This window comes from Melozone crissalis, unplaced genomic scaffold, assembly GCF_028551555.1.
Source record: "Melozone crissalis strain CALT ecotype California unplaced genomic scaffold, PUWL_Pcris_2 ptg000023l_1, whole genome shotgun sequence".
Taxonomy (NCBI): domain Eukaryota; kingdom Metazoa; phylum Chordata; class Aves; order Passeriformes; family Passerellidae; genus Melozone; species Melozone crissalis.
Genome location: NW_026535801.1, coordinates 41,296,685 through 41,321,112, shown reverse-complemented (window position 1 = coordinate 41,321,112; position 24,428 = coordinate 41,296,685). Strand labels below are relative to the sequence as shown.

Here is a 24,428-nt window from a genome sequence, read left to right as displayed (position 1 = left end):
TCATGGACTCCCCACACAAGATGCACATATACCCTCAATTCAGCCATCTTTCGACAGAGGATCACACCATTTCATCTCTTCCACGATGTCCCATATTAGCTTCATTTTCATGCCAATTACTCAAAAGTCTTCACTTTTTAAAAACAGTTTAATTTAGGCTATTCTTATAAGAAATCACACCAATTATTGTTCCCTCAGCTGGAAATTAAATCAACTTCAAGCCCTGCTGTGCTTCTCCATTATGAAAAGCACTGTTAAGGCCTCTGGAAAGGAAAAGAAAAAAGGCATAATAAAACAAGAAATGGAAGAAAAACAAAGGAAAATTATTATTTCAAAGGAAAAAGTGGAGAAATTAGAACTGCACCAGGAAAACAAAAGGAGAGAAATGCACACATAACAGCAGCTGCTGTAGCCAAGAACAGGATTTCAATCTTTCAAAATGGGATCCATAGACAGTGTAAAACCCAACACGGTGACATAAAGCAGCTGCTCAGACTTGCACAACTAAGAGGAAACTAATTTCCACGAGGTGCTGATGGGAATGCTCACCGATAATGCCACTGTCCTTGCTCTCCAGGGTGGAGCTGGGCGTGCTGATGGTGCCGCAGGGACTGCCCCTGCCGGCGGCGGCTTTGCCAGCGCAGCTGTTGAGGGTGGAGCAGGGGCTGTCGGTGCTGGGCGACGTCGTGCTGCTGGTGAGGGTGGAACAGGGACTCACGCCTTGGCTGGCGCCCACACCCTGCCAGGGAAGAGCAAGAAACACTCACTGCACAGCAGGCAGGACCCTGCTGGGCTCAAAACTAGACACCTCCAGCTGAGGGAGAGTAAGAGCAAAGCAAAGAGCCCATTTCTCAAGTAAAAACTTCTAGAAGTGAAAGTTCTGTCTAGACTGGGAATCTTAATCTTTCATATTACTCTTAAAAAGTGACCCCTGAATTAAAAAGGGATTTTCACAGTTCAGTAAAAAAGCTGTAGTGAGGCAGATCTCTTCTCTATTTAACACTTTACTGGATACCCCTCCCCTCCACTTGTATTTATTCTTGGAGTTGAAAAAACCTAGAACTACAGTCTTACTAATTTTTCACTATCAGTGTGAAAACCCAAACCGATGCACAAAGATTTAGGAGGGTTGGGACTAAAAGTGGAGAGAGCAAGGGGGAGGAACAGAGGTTGGTAGTTTCTGTGAAGTTTTAGTTAGCAGATGAGTTTCATGTGGATAGTAGCTGCCTGCTTCACTGCAATCCCTCTACCCCAAATGACAGAGAAGGACTGTCTGATTGAAGTGAACTTCTCAGGAAGAAATAAACACACTCCTCTCCCCAAGCATGCTCCCATTTTAACAAAATGCTGGCCTTCTCCATTCCTGGAAATCACTGCAAAGAGAAGGCAAAAGTTTCCTCCTAAATACTAAAAGCAGAGCGAATTCTAGAAGCTGTTCACATTCATAGTAGACTAGATTTAACATCCAGAAGTGATGAGAAATCTATTCAGTTTGTGTGTTTTGAAAATGTGAATTGGTCTTGAATTCTTGAAAACAAACACTTGTTAAAATTGAAATCAAATTCTATTACTGTATTACTATTCAAATGGTTGGTATTTGGGTAGATGCCAAATAACTGCAACTAGCAGATAGACAAAATAAGATTAGTCCTCTCTGAAACAAGATGAACATTAAAAGATTATATTCCATTATCCTACCATAACTTCACTTTTCTCTTCCATGTGAGCAGAAGTTGGGATCCCTTCTCCCAGTAAAAACCCCAGTCTTGTCATCAATTCTTGTGCTGCAGGAGAACAGCTTGAGTCTTTGTCAGGCTTTGCTTTGGATTGGAAGGAAAAAAGTTCAAGGTTAGAGTCTTATTTGGGAACTACTAAAAGAGGTAGAAAAAGTACAACCAAATTGTCCACCAGACATTTAATTCCTGAAGGGTCTTGGATCCTCTGCATAACTGCACAAATCTAGGGGAGGAAAAACCCACCTGCTAGTCAAACCAGAAATGTTTAAGTGCAATCAGTTCATCACTGGACTCATGACCAACACAACACAACAATTCTCCTAAAAGCAGTATTAACTCAATGCTATCAAAGCTTTGTAGCAAGCTGAAATTCTATTTCTGTCATATAAAAATGTGAAGAGTAGAGGTTAATAACACAGATGTTATGTAATTTCACAATTAACACCAGAACTAGTACCAAAAATTTTTGTTTTGCTTGCTATGTGACATCAGTTCTAAAAGTCCCAGCTCTTCTGGTGCCAAGATATTTAGTTTTATCAGTACCATGATTTGAAATGTCTTCCAGCATCCAACAGATATAACAAGACAAAACTCAAAATGAGGCAACCTGCAACAAAAGCAGCCAAGCACAGCTCTGCCCTTGCACACACTCTTGCAGATGGCATCTCACAAACAAGCATTTCCAGCCCTTTTCCTTCTATTATGCCAGCATCTGGCATCACCCACCAACCTGTGACCACCTGCTCCGACAGGAACATTTACAGGGCATTTATTTCTTTCATCCATTACTAAAAAAATCTTTATACATAAGCCTGTCCCATCCTCAGCTATAAACAGCTAATTAAATAAGGAGCATCATCCTACCACTTGGAGAAGAAGCTCCCAGTAGGAGCTACCCTCAGAACTGCCAAGGGGGACACTGAGGAGCAGCTGTACGGCCACTTCCCAGCCAGCACACCAGGGAGCCAGCAAAGACACCCAAACAGCTCTAGCACTTTAACTTTTGGAGATGTCGTGCAACAAACAATTCCCAATTGCTACAGAGTGTCTCAGCAGGCGAGACAAGTAGGTGCCCAGACTTAGGGATGAATTTTAGGAGAGGAGATAAAAGGCCCTCAGCTGCAGCACCTTCTGCCCCACCACCAAGAGGAGCTGGGGTAAGAGGGCAACCCACAAAGCAACCCAGCTGAACTGTCTCCTGGCCCTCCCTTCACAGAGTCACTGAGCCAGATCAGCATCAGAACAATTTTTAATCTCCGTGAGGAGTATGTAGTCTCTAACCATGTAAGACACAGCTGACACTCAGTGATAGCTGCAAACAGCACGTTTTTCCCCAGGCTGCAGTCTGGAAGAAAAACACAAAATAACAACTGTAACTGAACAGCCGACCATAAGCACTGCTTCAACAATGGCCCAATTTTATGAGTGACATAAACCCCAAAGTTTGCAAACATGCGCAGTACCAGTCAACCCTCTGTCTTTATTTCACTGCAGCTCAATGCCTACTTGAATGCAGGCATTTCTTAATTTTGTGGACAGCTTAACGTTCTACTCTGCAAGATTGATTCTCACTTAATCCCAAAAGAAGGAAGTCAAGGAAAGTAGATAGCAAAAGATTTTTATCTCAGAAGTTTCACAAATTGACAGGTCTTCAAATATTTGCCTGGAAATTATATTTTCTCTTTTAAAAAGCCATTTTAAAGATTACAAGTAATCTTTAAGTCACAATCCTGGAAACTATACTTTGTGAAATCAACATCTTCATTCTTCTCTCAAAACTACAAAAATTATTACTATTATTACTAGAAAAATTATCATATCTGACAAGTCCGACTAAATGTTAGGCAGACTGCCAAATTCAGTCAGTAACAGAGACCAAAGCTAAGAGCCCAAGGTGTTCAACGCAGCATCTACTGTTCGAGTCTTGAACAGCAGAAACTGGTGCTGATCTCCAGCAGCCTCAGCCTCATCACCTGGGAGCACAGCTCTGTGAGAGCAGGAATATTACACCATGGTCACCCCTCAAATTAGAGGATGAAGACTACATGCTGTCCCAGCTGGACTTAGAACTTTAATGCCTGCACTAGAAGATGGCTGTGAAGATGAAGGCACAAGAGCAACCAGGCTAACTATACTATATCAAGTAGATGGTGAAAACAATTTCAAGTATTTCTACTTCTGCTACTAAGCACCTATATTTTAGAAAGAAAACATTGATTTTTTTTAAATGGTAGTTTCCTTTAAAATTGAAACAAGAGGAAGAAAAGAAAATTTTCACCTGGAACATCATCAGTTATATCAACTCACTTTAATGAGGTTAGTTAAACTTAAAAATTAATCTAAAAAGACATGAAATATACTGACTTATGTCATGACATTTGCTGTAAAAGCCACACACTGTCATGTACTAGTCAGTTTAACCAACACAAAACTTTCCAACAACACCAAGTAACTTTAGGGAGGTGGCTTCTCCCAGCTTTGCCAACACAGGAGTTAACTGTTACGGCCTTAATCAGCAAACTTTTACAAAATTTCTAAAATGAAGTACTAAGAGGAATGCAAAGCTACACATTTGAGTCAATTTATAATAAAAAACAAGTTCAGAAAAATGCCAGAAGATACATGGCAGTCAGTGACACTGAGACATCAGTTTGCCTGCAGCACATGAGCAGCCCCAGGAGCTGAGACAGCTCTAAAGACGGTGTAGGTGTAACATCAAGCAGCCCCTCCTGCAAAGGCCTGTTCCCAGCACAGAAGGAGGATCTGACCCCACAGCACATGGCAGCACAGCCGGGCAGACAGACAGACAGACGCTCACCACTGGCGCTGGGCTGCACAGCACATGGCAGCACAGCCGGGCAGACAGACACTCAGCAGACAGACAGACAGACGGACGCTCACCACTGGCGCTGGGCTCTCCCGGCTCCGGCCGCCTCTGCAGGGCCAGGGCTGCCTCCCCTGGCACCCTGGGGCTCTCCACATACTTGGGCTTCCTGACCGGACCTGCAACGGGAACGAACGGAGCATACCCAACTGTTTCCGCACGAACCACAGAGTTCCTATGTCCTGTATCTATCCTCTACGATGTAAAAAAAGCAGAGAAATTACTTCTTACACACACAGCTGCTATCACAAAGATCAGCAAGCTGCTGCACTTCCACTCTCGTGAGAAACACACGCTCCAGGCCTTTCAGAACACGAAGGCTGCTAGAAAACAAACCCATTGTATGTGGTGTGTAAGCTGCATACTGCATGTAACCCAAGTAGTTGGTCTCCCTACTCTTCTCAGTACTGATGTGTAGCTCAGGACTACACCTTGGTTCTCAACCATGCCTCCTCCTGCTCTGCACTTCCCACACCAACAGAGCAAAACCCCTTCAGGGAGCACTGCAGAGGGACTGCAGGTCTGATGCCAGCTGTCCCACATTGACCTTCATAAAGAGACTTTCCCCCTCCCTCCGTTCAGGTCTTCAAAAAGCATCCTTCTCCCTGGTTCAGAGTTCAAGGGCACACCAAAGCTCTCTCATACTTCGTTCATTAAAATCCCACCCTATATTTAGGCTGTGGCACTTCAGTCACATTAAGCATCCCATCTTTCCTTTTGGCAGCAGCCTCAGATTCTACATTAAGTCTCTGAAAATTACATCGATTTCTTGCTGTTTTTCCTGAGCACTTTAAGACTCACGACTGTTTTTAAAGAAAAGCTGCATCTCTCCTCTGTGGCCTCAGGCTCCTAGGGTCACACTGCCACAGAGCTGTGAAGGCCTGGCCACCCCATCACAGCGTAACACACATCATTTGCCCAGAACGATCTGGCTGGATCCATCTGTTCTTTCAAATTTCCACCTAGAAGTGCAATATGGGAACATGGTGACTACCTAATTTCTTAGCGAAGAAATCCTGGTGAGGAAGTGTCAGTCCTATATGAACACATATTTATATCTCTAGTAGAGATTCTTGAGTCAATTTCACTTTTTACACGATCAGCTCGGCACCAACACCAGAGGGGGCTCTTCCAACGCTACTTGTCTAACAAAAATAAAGGCCATTGGCCCTGGTGAAGGCAGCTGAAAATGCATTCCTTTGAAACAAAATCCCATTCTTTAGGGGAGATAATAGTCTACACCTGTCATTTGTAAGCAGAAGTATAATCAAACATATCAAAGTTAGACAACAAAAAGCACTCATTCTAAAAGAACCAAAAAAACCATGTAGCAGTTGTAGAATTAGATCAGCACAGGAAGATCTTCAGGATGTATTTTTAACACTCATGCTTTAAGCTGTGAAGGAAACCCTTTACTGAATTTTGTTCCTCACAAACTGCTGTGGAAGTGACTTAACAGTAATTGCAAATCCAATATACAACACTGCAACAAGTAGGAGAATTCATGGTAAATTTATTTTCATGCACTAATCTAGAACAGGACGCATGAATTAACCCTTGGATGAAAAGGACTCATTTAAATGTGAAGTGTGTCTGCAGAACAGCAGCTCTTTTACAGAAGTGTAGGGTGGCTGAATCAGGTCTGACAGAATGTTCATCTGGGACAGCGCTTTATCAGCAGCAAATTTGCAGAGGAATCTCAGTAAGGGAAAACACACTCCCTGCTATGCTCTCGTGACTGCTGCTGAGTGCCTTATCGTGTCCTGAGAACAAAGTGGCCACTTGCTCTTTAGGAGTTTAGATGGATTTTTCTTCCAGGAACTAACTCCAGCCTTTCTCTCACACTCTGTAACATCAGCAGGTGAACACAACGCTGCCAGACACAGTGACTGCCCTGTCTCCTTTTTACAGCTGCCTTTCTCCTAGGCAGACAAACATCACTCCAGTCTATTACCATAACTTCTCTTCAGGGCCATCCCGCACCAACAGTCATTCCTGAAGCCTGTTCTAGCTTTGTCCTAAATCTAGTGCAGATTTTTAAAGCTGGTCTCCTCCCAAGGGGAACAAACTACAGATTTACACAATTCCATACCACATCTATTATTTAGCGAATAATTCCTAACGCTTTTTTGACTGCAGAAGAGCTGATGTCTCAGAAGATCATTGTAACTTGTGCAGCTCCATCGTTTCCCTCCTGTCAGGACAAAGTGGATCTGCAGCTGTACTGACCCCAGAGACTGCCTGATGCAGGACCTTGGAGCTGGGACAGCTTAGTGCTTGCAGGAGGAGCAGTCCCCAGGGCTCCCATGGGCAGGGCACTCAACTGCAGCCTGAGATTAAACCAGTTCTCTGACCTAGTCTAGTCTCAAGAATCAGTATGAGGATTAATTTGCTTATTAATTAGAAGTTTTAATTGAAGTTTAACTTCAAAACTTACTGAAGTTCTGTTGTACACTTATGCAAGACTCTCCTACGACTCACCTCCAGCATTCACTGATGGAAATTCACTGATTTCCAAGGAAACCTTTCTCTGTTAAAGCATTATCGTATCATTAATGTAAGGAAAGCAGCAAACATTTTTTTCAAGTGCAAGAGCATCATCTTTCATTCATATCTTAAACTCCACAATCCATTTTATTGGAACATCCCTTATAAATCATATTTTCATTCTTTTAGTTGAGCCTCCTAAATCAGACTACAATCAACTATTACCCCTCTAAGAGAACAAAAACTGGTTTAGCTGCACACCTGTTATGATAACCAATCCAAACAATGCTCATTCTAGCTTTGTGGTAGAAGAAGCTCAACTGGAAGGACTGAAATTAGAATTCTGTTCTACCACTGCTACAACCCAACTTCAGAACACTGCTTCAGCCTCCTGTGCAGTCCTTTCTTCTTTCACTCACCATATCCAGAAAGATCTGTAACTTGCTGTCATGCTAAGAGACCTTTGAAATCAGGACAGTAGTACAATCCTGTTACTACCCCTGCCCCAGATACTAGACAGCTAATTTATATTGAATCATCTTCCATTAGCTAGAGTTTGGTGAAAGTCAAAGGAATAGCACAATGTTTCTGTCAGCCTCCTATCACCTGGTTAGGTCTCTGTTCAAAATAATGATGCATAAATGCCAATGCATTCCCAGCACTGTAGAATCACAGGAAGTCTTTTCCCTTGGCTGTAGGTCACAGTGGAATGACTCTGCATTCATCATGAATATGGCTTTTCAGCCACGACTCATCAACTGTTCAGCATTTTCTGTGCTGACAAAGCCCAGCTTTTGACACTCTGTTCCCAGACCTTATAAACTCAAACCTGTTGAGTGTCTCCACAGGCAACAGGAACATGGAGAGTTTCACTTGTCTCTCCCACACTGACCCGAGTGAACCCAAGTGATGATGGTGTGCTGGAATGATTTCTATGCACAGAATGCTGATAAAAGGAGCCCCATGGAGCCCCATATTTAGTCTGGCTCCCATACCAGTGGGTAGGCACCACTGAGGATAAAACCGCTGAAAATTAACAACTTCCTTGTCACTTCCACAGCAATGTATCTCCATACATTTGTGTATGGAGATACAAGTAAAATAATTGAACTGTAACAGCCACAAACAATACTCACTCTTACACAGTCACTAACACATGCACAAAGCTTTTTTGCAGCAGTCCTCTACCTGATTAACTAACCATAAATAACCAGGTTTAATCATATTCAGACACTTCAATATAAGTATCTGCAACACCAAATAGATTAATTTTTTGCCACATGAAATAATATGTTCTATTTAATAACAAATTACATTTTTAACCTGGAAACATGCACTACTTTTATTCTTGTTGCAAAAGTTTAACATGATTTTACTAAGTTATTTTATGCAGAATTTATCAATAACTGAGTTAACATGTTACGAAGATTTCAGTTGCTCGTTGTTCCATCTTACCTGGAGACTTCTTGCTTGCTCTTGCCTGCATCAGATAGGACTGTCGTGGCAGCAGAGGCGAGGACGGCAGTGACATTGAGACTCCTTTGGCCAAGTTTGTTCTGTAAGTGTCCTGGGAGCCTGGCTGCTCGCCACTGGGGAAATCTGCATTGTGGTCAGACGTTGCTGTAACCTGCGAGGCATTCTCTGGGCAGCAGACACCTGCTAAAAATAAAATTTTGTCATCTATTTGGTGATGTGCCAAAATAAACAGCCTAGAGTTGCACTGAAATATAAGTATTTAACACAAGAAAACACTTGCCAGCAACAATTGAGCATGACTCGCACTACTGTGCCACCTCCACTGCAAAATCCAGATAACCACTGGGAAAATGTAAATACACAAGCAAGCAACATTCCAATTGAAAGTAAAAAAGAGAAAAAAGGGGAAGAAAAACCTCACTTTCAACAGTCAGCACTTTTCAGACTCCATCCTTAGGGTCAACATCAAGTTCCCTATGAACATAAAAGTATTTTTCAAACTGAAAAGGTGTTTTAGCATCACTGCATTAGCATGAAAGCCAGGACCACCTGAAATACTGTTTACTTAACTAGTTAAAGGAGGGTTGGGTTACCCCTTACATGTAATGAAAAGGTGGATTACTAATATGTACACTCAGAGATGGGCAGTCTAAGATTTGCTTTCCCACTTTCAGGGCTAGTAAAGAGGTTAAAGATTTCCCTTCTCTGTTCTTTTGAAAATTAAACTTCTACAACAGCCGATTTAAACACAGATTTAACACTGGTGATATTACTATTATTTGTTTCAATACAGAATATGTGAGTTTGCTTCAAAAGGTGTTGAAAAACACAGTAGAATGGTAATACAGCTAAATGTAACTAGAAAATACTGGAATTCCTGTTAATAGCTTTTTACTAGCCACATATCCAGGCTGCAGTTTGGAATTTGTAAGTATTCCTGGTGGACTGCTGAGGGGTGGGGGTGCAAAAGGGTTGACACATCCACCTGCAATTCCTTCATTTCTATTTTCCCCTTTATGATGGTATAATCTGTGTAATTCATTGCCTTCTTAGTAGACTTTCAAATTTTGAATTAATTTACTTGTCTCTATTGTATATGAAACATTACAACATGGAAGACAGCTGGATGGAGCTAAATAGCTCTAATCAGTAAGTTAGGAGTACTTGATCATGATAGTAACAGGAAAGATATTTTACAGTCAATACATAGAGATGCTACTGTATCTTAGGAATTTTTGTTCCAGCAGCACTCTGGTTTTTCTTTTTCCTGATGCTGTGGAGAGCAGGCTTCCATGACTAAGATTCTGAGAGCAGTATGACTTAAAAGACAAAAATGTAAAATGTGTACCACAGAAATTCTCCTTTTCATTCACTTCATTACCTAATTTTATAATAAGCCTTTGCACATTACCACTCACATCGCCATGATGTTCACACAGAGCAGCTCTTTGGAGCAAAACCCACACCTTGAGAAAACCCAAGGCTTCAGCCTAAGGGCGTTGTATCCTCAGTGATGGTCAGTGTATTTGAACAGTGCTGCGTTCTACTGAAGCAGAAAAACCCCGGTGTTAAGTGTAAAATGGTTATGATACAATGGAATAGCAGACACCTATTATACAAATAGCAATCCAAGAAAGGAGGAACAGCACCCTGCTCCTCCAAGCCTTTTCTAAAAAGCTGTTAGTAATAGACCAACGCCACACCCGTGAGCTCAGAAACCATGCGCACCAGGAATAGCAGGGAACCAGCAGAGCACGTACACCACAGCCCCTGGAATGCCGCCCCAACCACGGGCACAGGCCAGCTCTTCCCCAGAACTCCCTGACAGCCCAAGAGCAGCTCCAGTGGAAGCCTGGCACAGCACATGTCCCTCGCTGAACAGGCCGAGGCTCCCTTCGCTCAGCAGGGACAGGGATAGGGCCGACTCCGAGGCTCCCTTCACTCAGCAGGGACAGGGACAGGGCCGCTCCGAGGCTCCCTTCACTCAGCGGGCACAGGGACAGGGCCGCTCCGAGGCTCCCTTCGCTCAGCGGGCTCAGGGCCGCTCCGTGGCTCCCTTCGCTCAGCGGGCACAGGGACAGGGCCGCTCCGAGGCTCCCTTCACTCAGCGGGCACAGGGACAGGGCCGCTCCGAGGCTCCCTTCACTCAGCGGGCACAGGGACAGGGCCGCTCCGAGGCTCCCTTCACTCAGCGGGCACAGGGACAGGGCCGCTCCGAGGCTCCCTTCACTCAGCGGGCACAGGGAGGGATAGGGCCGACTCCGAGGCTCCCTTTGCTCAGCGGGCACAGGGACAGGGCCGCTCCGAGGCTCCCTTCGCTCAGCGGGCACAGGGACAGGGCCGCTCCGAGGCTCCCTTCACTCAGCGGGCACAGGGACAGGGCCGCTCCGAGGCTCCCTTCACTCAGCGGGCACAGGGACAGGGCCGCTCCGAGGGTCCCTTCGCTCAGCAGGGACAGGGACAGGGCCACTCCGAGGCTCCCTTCACTCAGCAGGGACAGGGACAGGGCCGCTCCGAGGCTCCCTTCGCTCAGCGGGCACAGGGACAGGGCCGCTCCGAGGCTCCCTTCACTCAGCAGGGACAGGGATAGGGCCGCTCCGAGGCTCCCTTCGCTCAGCGGGCTCAGGGCCGCTCCGAGGCTCCCTTCGCTCAGCAGGGACAGGGACAGGGCCGCTCCGAGGCTCCCTTCGCTCAGCAGGGACAGGGACAGGGCCGCTCCGAGGCTCCCTTCACTCAGCGGGCACAGGGACAGGGCCGCTCCGAGGATCCCTTCGCTCAGCGGGCACAGGGAGGGATAGGGCCGACTCCGAGGCTCCCTTCGCTCAGCGGGGACAAGGACAGGGCGCTCCGAGGCTCCCTTCGCTCAGCGGGCACAGGGCCGCTCCGAGGCTCCCTCCGCTCATCGGGGACAAGGCCAGGGCCGCTCCGTGCCCGGGGCAGGCTGCCAGGACTCCCTGGGGACACTGCGGTGTCCCTGGCCTAGCGAGCCCGCGGCAGCTCTGAGGGAGGCACAGACGCGCGGCCCGGCACGGCAGCATCCACACCCGCACCAGGAACCTCCTCTGTGGCTGCCTCCAGTTCAACTACATGCGAGATAACGAGGGGTGCCAAGCTTTTTACATGCTTACATCATCCTTTCCTAAGTCTCTAAAATAATTCCATTTAATTCTGCACTTTCTATTTTGTGTAAACTGGACTGATGTCCAATCTCCACATTTCATCCAAATAACAGGAAAATTCCCGTAACATATCTGGCTCTACACATGACAAGACAAACCCAAAATTACCAAACTTGTGGGATTCACCCAGTAATAGATTATGCTTCCCACACAGCAATTTAACATTAGGGAAACAATACTAGAAAAATGCATGAGAAATACCTGTCAAAATACGATCTGTTAAAATGCCCAGATACTAGTAGATGCCACACAAACACAAAACCCCAAAATTACCCCAGAAAAATACTTTAAAATTACATGACATTGCCAGGCATCTACCAGAGTATAAAGCAGGTTGCATCAGTTCTGGAGTGGAAGTTTGTAAAACAAACACATAAGGGAAGGTCTTGTGAAACCCCATGTCCATTTTTTTAAAAACTCTGAGTTGTACATTTTCCACTGCCAAGCAGCCTCTGGACAAAAACCTTGCACAAGCATCAATCAACACTGGAGTTCTTACTCAGTGGTCAATGCAACCACAGAAACAAAAAGTTTGAAAAACCACACACAAAAATCTTGGAGAATGAAAATCAAATCCCAGTTTAGCTGCACCTAAGGATGCAACTGATTGGCATAATCTGATTACAAACTACTTTTTTTTTCTCTTAGATACAAAGAGATACAAGGATGGCTGACTACAGTAATAATTTTATAGAGCTTAATATTCTAAAAGAGAACTTGAATTTTAAATTCAAACTAATCCTATTTGATAGGAAGGATAACTAAAACGGAAACCTTCATACCTGTCTGTATCAGTATTAAATATTATAAAATGCATCTAATTCTTCATTCAATATAAGGTGCTTAGAAACCAGAAGAATGCCACCTACATTACCAAAATATGTGTAAACTGAGTTTGATGCAAATGTGGAATTCAGATCACTTTTTAACATGAAGGAATAGGACCACTACCTTTACAGCAGTGAGAGCTTAAACAATGAACACGCAGCCTCTTTGATCCTGGATATTGAGAGCAGCCACAGAGAAAACTATGTTCCATGGCTTCCCTCAACAAGCCCTTCTGGGAAAGCCTGTTTTGTCTTTCTCTCCCTTAACCTTTCTGCTAAAGTGAAACATGACTCTCAACCCACTTGAGAAAAAAATCTGATATAAAATCATGCTACAATGGAAGAAATCCTCAATTCTGTAGTTCTGTTTCAGATGTGTTAAAAAGAGAAAAAAGCACAGGATGCTGCTGCTGACCAAGGCTCCCTGAGAACCCCACGAAGTGAAGGACATCACCACATCCAACACTGATGTGACTACCCACTAGCACTGACAGTCTTAAAGTCCACTCTGCTCCACAGGATGTGTTTCACCCTAACAAATATTTAAGAAAGGATGAGACCTTACAGACAAGTTCAGAAGGAAAGTACACGTGGGAAAAAGAAAACAGTTGTAGGAACAAGGAAAGCCATCCAAACTGGAAAATCCCTTCCAGAACAAGGCATCTCTATGTCTAAGCAGTAAGAAACTGTGTAAGGATTATGAAATCCAGTGAGTTTGATAGTCTTTCAACAGAACTGACAGGCAAGTGTACACAGAACTCTGTAACCTGGCTCAGTGACCAAGAATGAGGTGCTTCATTTTTATTGTAAAACACTAAGCACTGCCCTTGAAGGGCTGTGTCTTTGAAATGCTCACATGCATGTGTGTGCTGGCACACCCAGCCAGCCCAGCCTCAGGAGGGCAATCCAGGAGGCCTGGGGAGTCCGTGTCCCAGTGTGTCCAGCCACACCACACCGTGCGAACGCTGACCAGGAGCTGCAGAGCCGCTCCTGCCCAGCGGAGCCATGCACAGCCAGCCTCAGGGACAGCACACGGGCTGCTGGCACGGCAAACACACGCACGAGGGGAGAGCGGCATTGCATTCTTTGGCTCTCCAGACTCTGGGAAGACCAGAAAAAGAGAGAAACTAGCATGGAATGGGAAGAAAATGCATTACAGCCTGAGTAAAGGAAGCAGTGAAGTGCAATGAGTGAGAAACAATCCAGCAAAATTAGAACAAATGGTTTAAATGGCCAAACTTTGCCAACTCTGCTTGTACTTGACATTATTTGCTCACTTTCTGGCATTTATTTCTGCACCCTGGATTATTTTATCAGTACACAAAATATTAACATTCTCCTGTAACTCTTTAAAAAAAAAGAAAGAAAACAGGGAAAAATAAAGGTTATTCAGGTCACCGAAGTAATTTGCATATGTGTTTCAAGGGCAGAATTTTTTTTGAGGGGTGGTGTTTATATGTACATGGGATACATCACTGGAATTAGCTTCTGAAAAGACACATTAAATACTGAGTGCTCAGCAAAAAAGCTTAAGCTCTTAAATAACTGACAAGAGCAGCTGAAAGTGGGCAAAGCAACACAAGATAATCAAAACCAGCTCCATATTTTAAGCATGAAACAATGCTTCCCCTGTTGCAAGGTATTTTTAGAGTAACAACAAAAGTCAAACTGAAACTTAGAAGTATTCCATTCCAAGTTCAATGTTCCAGACAGTGAATGTGTACTTTATGCAGCACAAATGTCCTTTGCTCTTAAAATTCAAAGCCTAATATCACAGAGCATTTGGACAGAAAAAGCCAATTGAATTTACATATTTAGATTTAAAAAGGCAAACTTATTTTATTTAATGGCCTTTCAGTTTTCCAGAATGGTACCTTGATGCTGTCAGCTGGGTTCAGAGTGCATTAGCCAAAATGCCGAGTCAGATGCAATGCAAGACAGGGGTGTTAAAAGCTGCATTTAGCTGACCACAGTCAGCTGAGAATCAAACCTTTACTGCTACAGGCAAGTAATTCTTAAAACACTCAGTTTTAAAATAAAGATTAAATAGTGGGTCTGGGTCTTAAGAAAAAAATAGGCTTTTCTGCACAGCAGCTTCACTTTTCAGAGTAGCAATTTAGTTGCCGCTAGCAATAAAAACAATAAATAAAAAACTAACCAAACGAAAAACCCCCAAAACCCAGTAACAGCGAATTTCAGTACATTTCTGTTGATCATTCCAAGTGCTGCCCCAGTGCAGCACGTCAGGCTTGTAACAGGGGCCTTGGCTGAAAGGAAAAGGAGAAAGTAAAACGGGTGGTGGAACCTCATACAAGCGATCATAGTTCATGTCTTCCAAAGACATTTTACTTATGAAAAAGAATACAAAGTATAATCTCAATTTCTTAATTGTATCTGATTATGTGAATAAAAGAGAGGAAATTCTGAATTCTCATATTTCATCCAACCTGTTCAGTATACAATATTCCTAAAGGGCAAGGCAGACAAACAAAAGTAACTAACGACATGCCAGTCTGCAATGAAACATAATGCAGAAATAAAGCCTCCATTCCATACAAACATTCAGAAGTCTGTACACCCATACTTAAACCAAAGATACTTACACAAAGATACCAGAATATAAGAAGGAAACTAATGCAAATGGAAACTAAGTCTCAAAAAGTATGGAAAAAAATTAGGGCTGATCTATCAGATCTGAATCAAACAAGACACAGGAAAGATTTATTAATATGGACCCTTTTTGCAGACCAAATAATAAAAAAAAAATCTAAATATTCAGGCAATTACTGAAAGTCTGATGTATACAAATCCATAAGTACTTCAATAACTTTTATTTCAGAAACCAAAACCACCCATCTTGTTTCTCCAGATTCTCTGCCTTTAAAGCTCTATGTTGCTGCATTCTAAACATCATCTTTTTGTTGACACAATAATCTGTCTCTTGTTATTTGACCACTACTATTAATATCTAACAAGCCCTGAAGCTGGAAAACCTCAAAGTCCCAACTACTTACCACACTGAATTTCTACTGACATCAATGAAGTTTCCAGGCATACCATGCACTACATTTGATGTTCAACTTCTGATGGGATTTAGTGCAGAAGAACACTGCAAACTAAGCACAATACTGCCATTATTCATGTTCCTTCAGGCCTGATATTGGGTCAACAGAACGACAATGGTCACGCTACTACAAAACCATCTGAAATAACCGAGTATGTTCTGTAGAAACTTAATATACAGGATTTTATTTTCTTTTTAAATTAAAATACATTACATATATTTTATACTGAATGGGCTTTTGCTTAGTTAGTAAAAAAAAAAAACACAACAGATTCTCAAATGCAAGCGAGTCGCTGACTTTGGGACAGTTTAAGAAAACAAATATAATTATATACTGGAAAGCAGCTGGCAGTACAGAAACCCAACAGGAAATACTAATAAAAATTTATCTCTGAAGCATTTTTAAGCATTTAAGAATGAGTAGCTCTGTAGAATTTCTAAACCAATCATAACTGAGAAGTACTTTTTGTTTATATTCTGAAGCTTATTATGTATATTCTTTATACTATCACCTCTTCTAGGCACAGACAGGACTTACAGGTAACCCAGTAGAACTTGAACAACAGTCTTCTGGCCCTGATTGCTTGAACTGTGTCACTAACACACAAAATTTCTATGCTACATTAAAATAAAAACAGCCAGCTGCTTTCAGTTGAGGCCAGAGGCAGAAGATCTCCTCGTGGTTACAGAGGTCAAGTCAAAAACCTCAAGGAAATAAACTGGTCAACAAATAAACCTCGACTATGAAACACAGCAGGAGAGAGAGCAGAAACACACAATTCCATGGTAGGTAGAAAGAAACGCAGGGCAGAAACAGACCAAGAGCTGGGATTACCTTAAATGCAGAAAATAAAGTCGATTAACAAAGCAAAGCAAAAGACAAAGAGCAAGGAACGAGAACACACACCCTCAGCAGAGGCACAAGGTGGGACAGCTCTGCCACGTCCCACTGGAGAGGCACCTCCCCAGCAATCTCTAGGGGACTTGGAAGCTTTGGAAGAGTTTAAAGAGATAACATGCATTTGATGACAATAAGCTAACAAAGAGGAGATAGCACCACTTTTTACTTGTTTCTGTTTACTCCCTTCCTGTTTCAAACATTGCCCAAACCGTTTTCTGTTACTTTAAGGTTACAGGCGCAGACTGTGGGTTCCTCCCCCTCAGGTTCTGTCCTTTACCAAGTATGTAAATCACTAATGCAAAGAAGGGCAAGAGAAAAGAAAAATCAACTTACAGATGCTTATCTCTGTTGTATGGAAATAACTATGTCTGAAGGGCTGTAAAGACAGGTTTCTCCATGCTGCAGAAAACCAGAAAAAATCTGGATACAGAAAAAGTTTTATGTCTGTGTAAAAAATTTGGTTTGTTTGAAATTTTGTTCATTTGGCACATCTGTTTACCTAAGTTGGACACCAACCACCTTGTCTTCAAATCCACATTTAGAAATAACATCCCTAAGTTCCGCTTGCAAAAGCTGCTCTACACGTAACTCGCTGCCAACACAGCTCTTTTCACCTGTGTTTGTGTATGTTTGCACAAATTGATAATTACATATGTGCATGTTTAAACACACTCATTTTGCTTCACTTAGATTGCATCTAATTCTACAACAGCCACCTACCTACCTATCAACACCTCCCAGCCACATCCAAATAAATCCATTTTAAAATGGGTTTATTACAAAACTGTTGTAGAAGAATTTCCACTGAAGCAACTTCAGGGTCTGAACCCAACTGTGTATCCATAACTACTGCTTTTGGTGCTGCTTGAGGTATCATTTTTCCAAAAGTGACATTCCCACGTGACAGCCTTCCGTCTGATCAAGGCAGAAGTTATCTCTACAAAGACATTCTACCACTCTAGCAGAGCACCTGTCTCTCTCAAAGTATCAATGCTAGTTCTTGAAACCCTATTTTTCAAGAGAACCCTGAATTTAGGAATTTATTAAAACCTGCAATGAACATTCCCAGCAGCTAGATTTCAAAAGTGTTACGCACAACTTCAGCTCTTAAGCCCTTATGTCAGGGCAAATGAGAAATTCTATTAAAATCCACACAAGCTACTGTTAAAACAGTTAGGGTTGTTTCTTTTTGTCCTTTAACCCTTTCACACTTTTTAATGTTACAGCTGTGCCTGCCTTCAATCCAGAAAAAAACACCACCATTCCTACTTATACGAGTTCCACAAGCCTACCAGCTGTAAAACCCATAAAATAGAGTTAACACACAAACAGGAAGTTCTATTCAGTAAAACAGGAATCATCCCACTCAGATCTAAATCATGCAGGCTTCCAGGCGTTCCTTTCACGGAACCCATGGGACAACTGGGGTTACTTCAGTTTAAGAATAAGCTGCCGCAGCTGAGCCTAAAGCCCTTTCGATGTGACTCCAAATGGTCACGAGTGGCCAAGGCGCAGCTGCAACTCATCACTCTGGTGTCCCTGCTGCGCCGGCTGGGCCGCCCACTGCGACCCATGGAGATCTCACTGCCTTCCAGCTCCTCAGTGCCACTCCTAAACCGTGAATACCCCGAAAAAAGACCACGCAGTCTTCCCAGCTGCGTTCAGGGTGGCCCTACTGAGATGCGCTGTCTCCTTCCTCCCACATTTGGAAGCTCTGAAAAACCTGAAAAATTTCTTAAAACTTCATCAGCAAAAAATCAAGGCCATGTGCCCACAGAGCTGAGAGAAGCATCTAAATTTACTACTGCATTCCTCTCTCCAACAGCAGTCTGAAGAATGGCCATGGCCACGTTAACAGTCTTATCTCTCTAGTCAGCTCCCATCGCTGGGGTGCATTGCTGCTCTCTCCAGACAGCAGGAAATTTGAAGCTGTTCAGTTTCTCCCTGTTTTCAGTTTAAAGACCAGGGAGATGAGTGAGCAAAAATAAGCCCTACTAAGATCAATGTTCTTTGCCTTGCTTCACATCTTTTCTAAAAGTGGAGAAATGTCTTACAGCTGGAAGAATTGGAATGTCCTTTGGAACAACAGAGAAAGCTAATAAACTAGACATAACTTTACAGAAAGTCCTGGTGTAACACAGAACAGAATAAAATGCACACGTCTCTTCAAACTTTTCACATCATCTCTAAATACAAAAAATCTACAAATCTCTGAAATCCAATCTATCAATTATTTACTTCCTTTTAAAAAGCTGCTCCTGAACTCCTCCTTGCTCTAGCTCTCACCAGTTAGGCACTATTCACCAATTTTCCCCAATACTTGGTTTCCATAACATCTAATTAACACGTGAAGCTCTAGAGCTCTGCTTAAAAAACAACAAAATAAACAAACCCACCAAACCAAAAATTAAACCAAAAAACTTCCCACACTCTAAATCTTCCCTTGCTGCTCAGAAATACAGCAGGATTGTATTTGCAAAAACAGAGAAAAATCTTCTTTTGCACACATTACTACAGACAGATATCATGAGATCCTAAAATAAAAGCCATGCTTTCTGACCTACAGGAAAAGGGTTTTTCCAAGCTTCAGATTTTAATCAAAGCCTGGTCAGAGCTCCATTCTGAACAGCCCAATTTTCCTTTTGAGCCAAAACCAACTTCCATCTAGTATTTTAACAAAAAATGTACCAGTGAAAGCCTCACCACAGGAATCTTTACCCCACTCTGTTTAAACAACCCCAGCTGGTAATTTCAAGTCAGCAGCACACACAGAATTAACAGAATGCCTTTCGTGTTGCTCTGTGATCTTTTCTGTGCATCTCTGATCTAGTGTCAGTGTTTTTTCTGATCAGCATAGCTCCCATCATTCAGTCATTTAGAAAGGAACTGTGGCAGAGTGAAAACTTCCCAAGACCACAGAAATTTCCTGAAGAACAACACATTACCTGCCAGATGAACTCAGAACCAGTTTCTGCAAAAGAAGAGTGAAAATACTCTCCCCTTGTAGGACTCAGTGTAACTGCATAGTTTTAAAAGCTGCAATGCAAGACATGTATGTAACTTGCTTTCCGAGAAAACAGGATTGTGTTGTTTTAAAGGTTCCAATAAACAAGGACGTGGCACCTCTATTATGCTCTGTTCTTTATACATTTAAGAAGTATTCAGATTTATTTGTATTTTACTCTGGGGGTAAAAAGTTCATGTTGCCAAAGACCATAAATTTACTCTAATGGCTAGTTTAGGATCAAACTCATCAGAAAATCAGAAATGTTAGTCTACGTTAATAGTCTGAAGTTAAAAATGTAACTCTGAAAAACAGGTCACTCTCACTCAGGCCCATGAGCTCTCCAGCCATGCAGCAAAGACTTCAGCATGCCGGGCACAGAGCAGGCATATTCACATCAGTCACCAACACCTGCACATCGACAGCTACTGCTCCTCCTCAGCAAGCATTGCTGGGCCTTCCTTGCCCTTGAACATGGCAATGAGAGCTCTTAGTTACCCTTCTTCCTGGAAGGTAATGCAGCTAAGTAGTGGCCTACTAAATTTATGGTTAGTATTAAAATAAGTTTTATTTTAAGTAAGATTTGTTGATAATGATTACTTTTACCTTCAAAAAATCTCTGTAGTTGAAGCAAAAACTAGAATGTAATAGAAACCTGATAACCAGCTTAACAGCTTTTCAGTAATTCAATAATTTTTTTTCAAAGGACATACATAATAAAAATTCTATTGCCCATAATACATAACCAGTGGTGAGTTTTTTGTAAGGTAAGGAATAAGCATTTTAAAGTGCATTTCTGTGGTCAGCAGGCCTGGCCCCAGGCCATGTAGGAGCTGGCAGCACAGCACAGCCTGCTCTCAGTACTTCTAGGGCAACCACAACCAGCTGCTGTCCCCGTGCTGCCCGCTGGAGATGCAGCAATAACTGCACTGGAGCTGCCCTGCAGGCAGGCCCAGAGCTGCAGCTCCTGCTCCCCAGGCAGCAGCTGGGCAGGCAGACAGGGAGCTGCTGCACCACAGGCTGCACAGTCCTGGCTTTGCAGTGCTCACCTCACCTGGGGTATAAAACATCACAGTAATATTCATACCTGGGTCTTTCTTGGTCCCTTTGCCACCCTCTCGGCTCTTTTTTAGAACGGCCTTTAACATTTTAAATGTTGCTCCTAGAGAATAACAGAGAGAAACAAAAATAAATGCAATGTCCATTCACACAAATTGAAACAAGAAACAGGATCAATACAAATAAACAGTGAAGTAATTACGAGAAACCTTTTGGTAGTCACATTTATTTCTTACAGCGTCACTTGGTTAAGCAAAGTGGTCATGCACAAGAAATGTTTCAATACTTGAACTAAGCAACTAAGAGTTTGCTGTCTTCTGGTCCAGAAAAGTAATGCAGCATTCTCCACATTCCACATCCAATTGCAGTTACAGGGCTAGACCTGAGTAAGTTGCTCTAAGATACCCCAGCAAAATAAACTAAAACCAAGCCCTAACTTCTGACCGGAGCTCAGCCGCCTGACTGGAGGCAACGGGAGCAGCCTGGTGCCAGCTGGGAACGCAGCTGCAAGGCTGTACAGCAGGGATAGCAGCAGGACACGGTGCCACCCCACCTGTGCCCACACAGCACGCAGGGGAACCGAGCAACCAACTCCTCCATCCCCACAACGCTTTGTGCCTGCCACACGGCACACCAACAGCCAACCTCAAGTGAGCAGAGCCTGACTGCAGGGGACTGCACATTTCAGAGAAGTATGAAGTATAAGAAAAATGTACTTGGGCTGATAAACCTGAAAGACAGTTCTTTCACAGAAGTAACTTCAGCTACAAAGCAAGGAAAACAGAATGGAAGCAATTATGAAGATCACTTCTTTCCCAAAAAGCTTTCTGGGAGCATCTGACAATTGTAATTGCATTTGTTTTCTCTACTGAAAAATTCAAAAAGTATCTCATTTAAGAAAACTTTCGGTACGGAATAACGCAACAAGAAGGGGGGGAAAACGTAACCTGACTATGCTGTCTTATGTAACAGACTGCCATGAACCCCACATGACATCAACAGGAAAAGTAAAAGTCTTCCATCCAAAAACTATGGATTCCTCCGAAAGTTCTCTTTATTTGATGGAATAAAGCAGAGAAAGAGAAACCAGTACAACAGAATTGTTCAGCTCCTATGAATAACCTGAAGCATACACAACTAACAGTACCCAGAAGGCTGGAAGGTCTCCAGGGCCTGGATCACAGTGCCCGTGCAGCTCTGCGCCAGCCTCACGCAGGGGGCAGCCAGGCAGAGGCTGTGCCCACCACGGGCACACACCACACAGACACTGCCCTCCTGCAGGGCCAACAGGCTCTGCAGCAGCTCCAGCTGCTTCCCAAAGCATGGAGATCAACCAGCCCTCCCCAAGCTCAGCATCACGACAAAGGAAAAACCTCGCAAACACACCCCCGAAACTGCATCATCTAACCAAAACATGAAATACACTGAAAGGAAGCAATTTATGATTACTTATTGGATAAAAAGCAAAATAAATTTATCAAATTAGGCATACAAAAACCATCCACCATGTTAGAAAGCCTGCATTATGCAATGGTAGGACCTGAAGGCGTTAATGAATTTCAGAATCTAAGAAAGGTACTTTACATACATAGCTAGAATAGAGTAGCAAGGGGGAGAAAAAAAAAGGAAGACCTGAAAAGTCACAAATTATATTTAACTTTCTTATTTTGAAAATACAAGTGTGAATTTTCTATTAACCAGGACAGACAGGCTTCATATAGAACTGCAAGTCTACAGTATATGTCATTCCTATTCTTAGAATATAGATAAGGGTTAATGAGAGACCAAATAAAAGGAATCAAGGGCAATTCCATCCTAGATTTTCTCTTTTTGGAATTGAGGCCAATTTCCCTACTGTGCAAAGAGTTCTTCAATGATCTATTCTAACACAGAACACGACTGGCATGCAAGATGGTTGCTTATTCAGACCACAATCAGTGCAGATATGAAAACTGCCTACTACCTGGAAATAAAGTCCACTTCCTTCCTTTTCCCCTATAAAATGAAATACAAAAATAAAGATAAGTACTTCCAAAGCAGCTCACCTTTTGCTATGTGAGTTATGCACACAGAGAGAGCTAACCCTAAGGGCTGCAACAGCAAAGCAACAGCAATGCTTTTTGTTTGCAAGCTGAAGGGTATAAAAAATAAACTGAAGTAATGCTAAAACCACCACCTTGGGTCCAGTACAACATCATTCGCATTCCAGAGCATGCAGGTGAACGCTGAGGGAATGAACCAACTACTGCAGCTTAGAAATACTTCTGACAATGTTATCAAAAAGTAAAAAAACAAAGCCAAAAGATATACCAAAGTCATTTGCACCTACTGTGATGCTTACTGACACACATGCAAAAGCATTTCAGCTTCAGGTGATGTATTTCTTCATATCCACAGTTCACACCTCAGTAACCCCAATTAAAGTGAACAGCAATAGTGTGCGTTTATGATTTCTCATCCCTTGAATCACGCACAAGATGCTAGATTTGTTCTGTTTTAAAGATAACTGTATTAATAGGATATTTTACAGTAATGCTGGCACGTTGTCTTTCTAAGCACACTGCACTTTCTTCTCACAGCTAAGCTGAAGTAGAAAAACTCCCTCACTCAGACATCAGGAACCCTTTCAGCTACTGCAATTGCTTCACTTTGGTAAACAACTCCAATTCATGATTTCTTAATTCCAATTTTTAAATTCTGCCATGAAACCACTTGTTGGGTGTTTGTTGGGTTTTTTTAAAGATTTAAAAACTATCATTCCCATTTTAAAATGGGTATTAGATGTGGACTTGTTATCCCAGAGTGCTAATAATAACAATGTCCCAACAGAACTCTTCTGCTTGTTGAATTGAAGACCCTGTCAGCTGCTGACAAAGGTGGACTCCCAGCTCACACCAAGATCATTTTCACATGGATGCTGTCCTCCCACCAGTTCAACTGCTTTCTTCAGAGGCAGAGGACATTCCATTCCATACATGCTTCCTGCTCAGAGCATGAAGGGAAAGGGCAGAAACTCCCTTGATTCAAGAATTTATAATGATCAGCTTCTTTATGAACAACTCCAAAGTATCGTCAGCTTTATAAAACACAAATCTTAGCCCATGGAAAGAGTCAGGAGCACAGGCACATGCAACAGTTCATGTCTCAATCTTTGTAAATTAAGTACTTCATTACCTGAAGAATCCCCTCTGAAAAGCAGAGATGGAAAAATCTCCCCACATTTTCACTCAGCCTGCAAGTCTCTCCTTAAAACTCAGCAACTTCCTTGCATGGGAGTATTTTCCATGTAAAACTCCTGCTGAAGACACCAACAGCAGGAACAAGATGATTCACAGCTCCTGTTGCACCTCCCTTGCCTTTTGGAGAGGGTTATTTTCAAGGATCTACCCACAGGAGTTCATCACTACTGCAGAGGTCAAATAAAATAATCCCACATGGCAGGTACGCACCTGAGCTAACGCCCATGGACTCCTGACATGTACACTCCTTGCATTACTACCCACAGTTGTGTTCAAGCTTCCAGATTTAGATCCTGAAAATAATGAGCACTTATTTGCAAAGAAATCCAGGGCAGAACATCTTAGTCTACTGTCCGCACAGAAGTACTTAAGTATTTGCCACCTTTCAGTGTGGGATTTATGAAACACATACTTCAAATAATCTGTATTTTTCAAGTGTACTTTGCATTTTTGAATCCAAAGATTCAAATCTTTGAATCCCAAAATCCTAAGCTTCAAAAGAAAACTTCATTTAGTCAGAACTGCTTTCACTGCCTACAAATACATTTAGAGTGTCATTCTATGTATCACAC

General features: G+C 42.7%; 1 protein-coding gene across 4 annotated transcripts in view; it reads right to left on the bottom strand.

The window, feature by feature from the left end:
• TANC1 (tetratricopeptide repeat, ankyrin repeat and coiled-coil containing 1) overlaps positions 1-24,428 on the bottom strand; it is a 61,882-nt gene that overhangs the window by 25,126 nt on the left and 12,328 nt on the right. For 2 of the 4 annotated variants that reach the window (XM_054278536.1, XM_054278537.1), the window contains exons 2-6: positions 20,646-20,720; positions 8,563-8,766; positions 4,638-4,739; positions 1,699-1,820; positions 550-739 (exon numbers count right to left, since the gene is read on the bottom strand). In XM_054278536.1, coding sequence (XP_054134511.1) covers positions 550-739; positions 1,699-1,820; positions 4,638-4,739; positions 8,563-8,766; positions 20,646-20,706 — 679 coding nt within the window. In that variant the 5' untranslated portion in view covers positions 20,707-20,720. Of the gene's footprint in view, positions 1-549; positions 740-1,698; positions 1,821-4,637; positions 4,740-8,562; positions 8,767-19,499; positions 19,540-20,645; positions 20,721-24,428 lie in introns of those variants that run through there. The other 2 variants (XM_054278538.1, XM_054278539.1) reach the window with 2 other exon arrangements.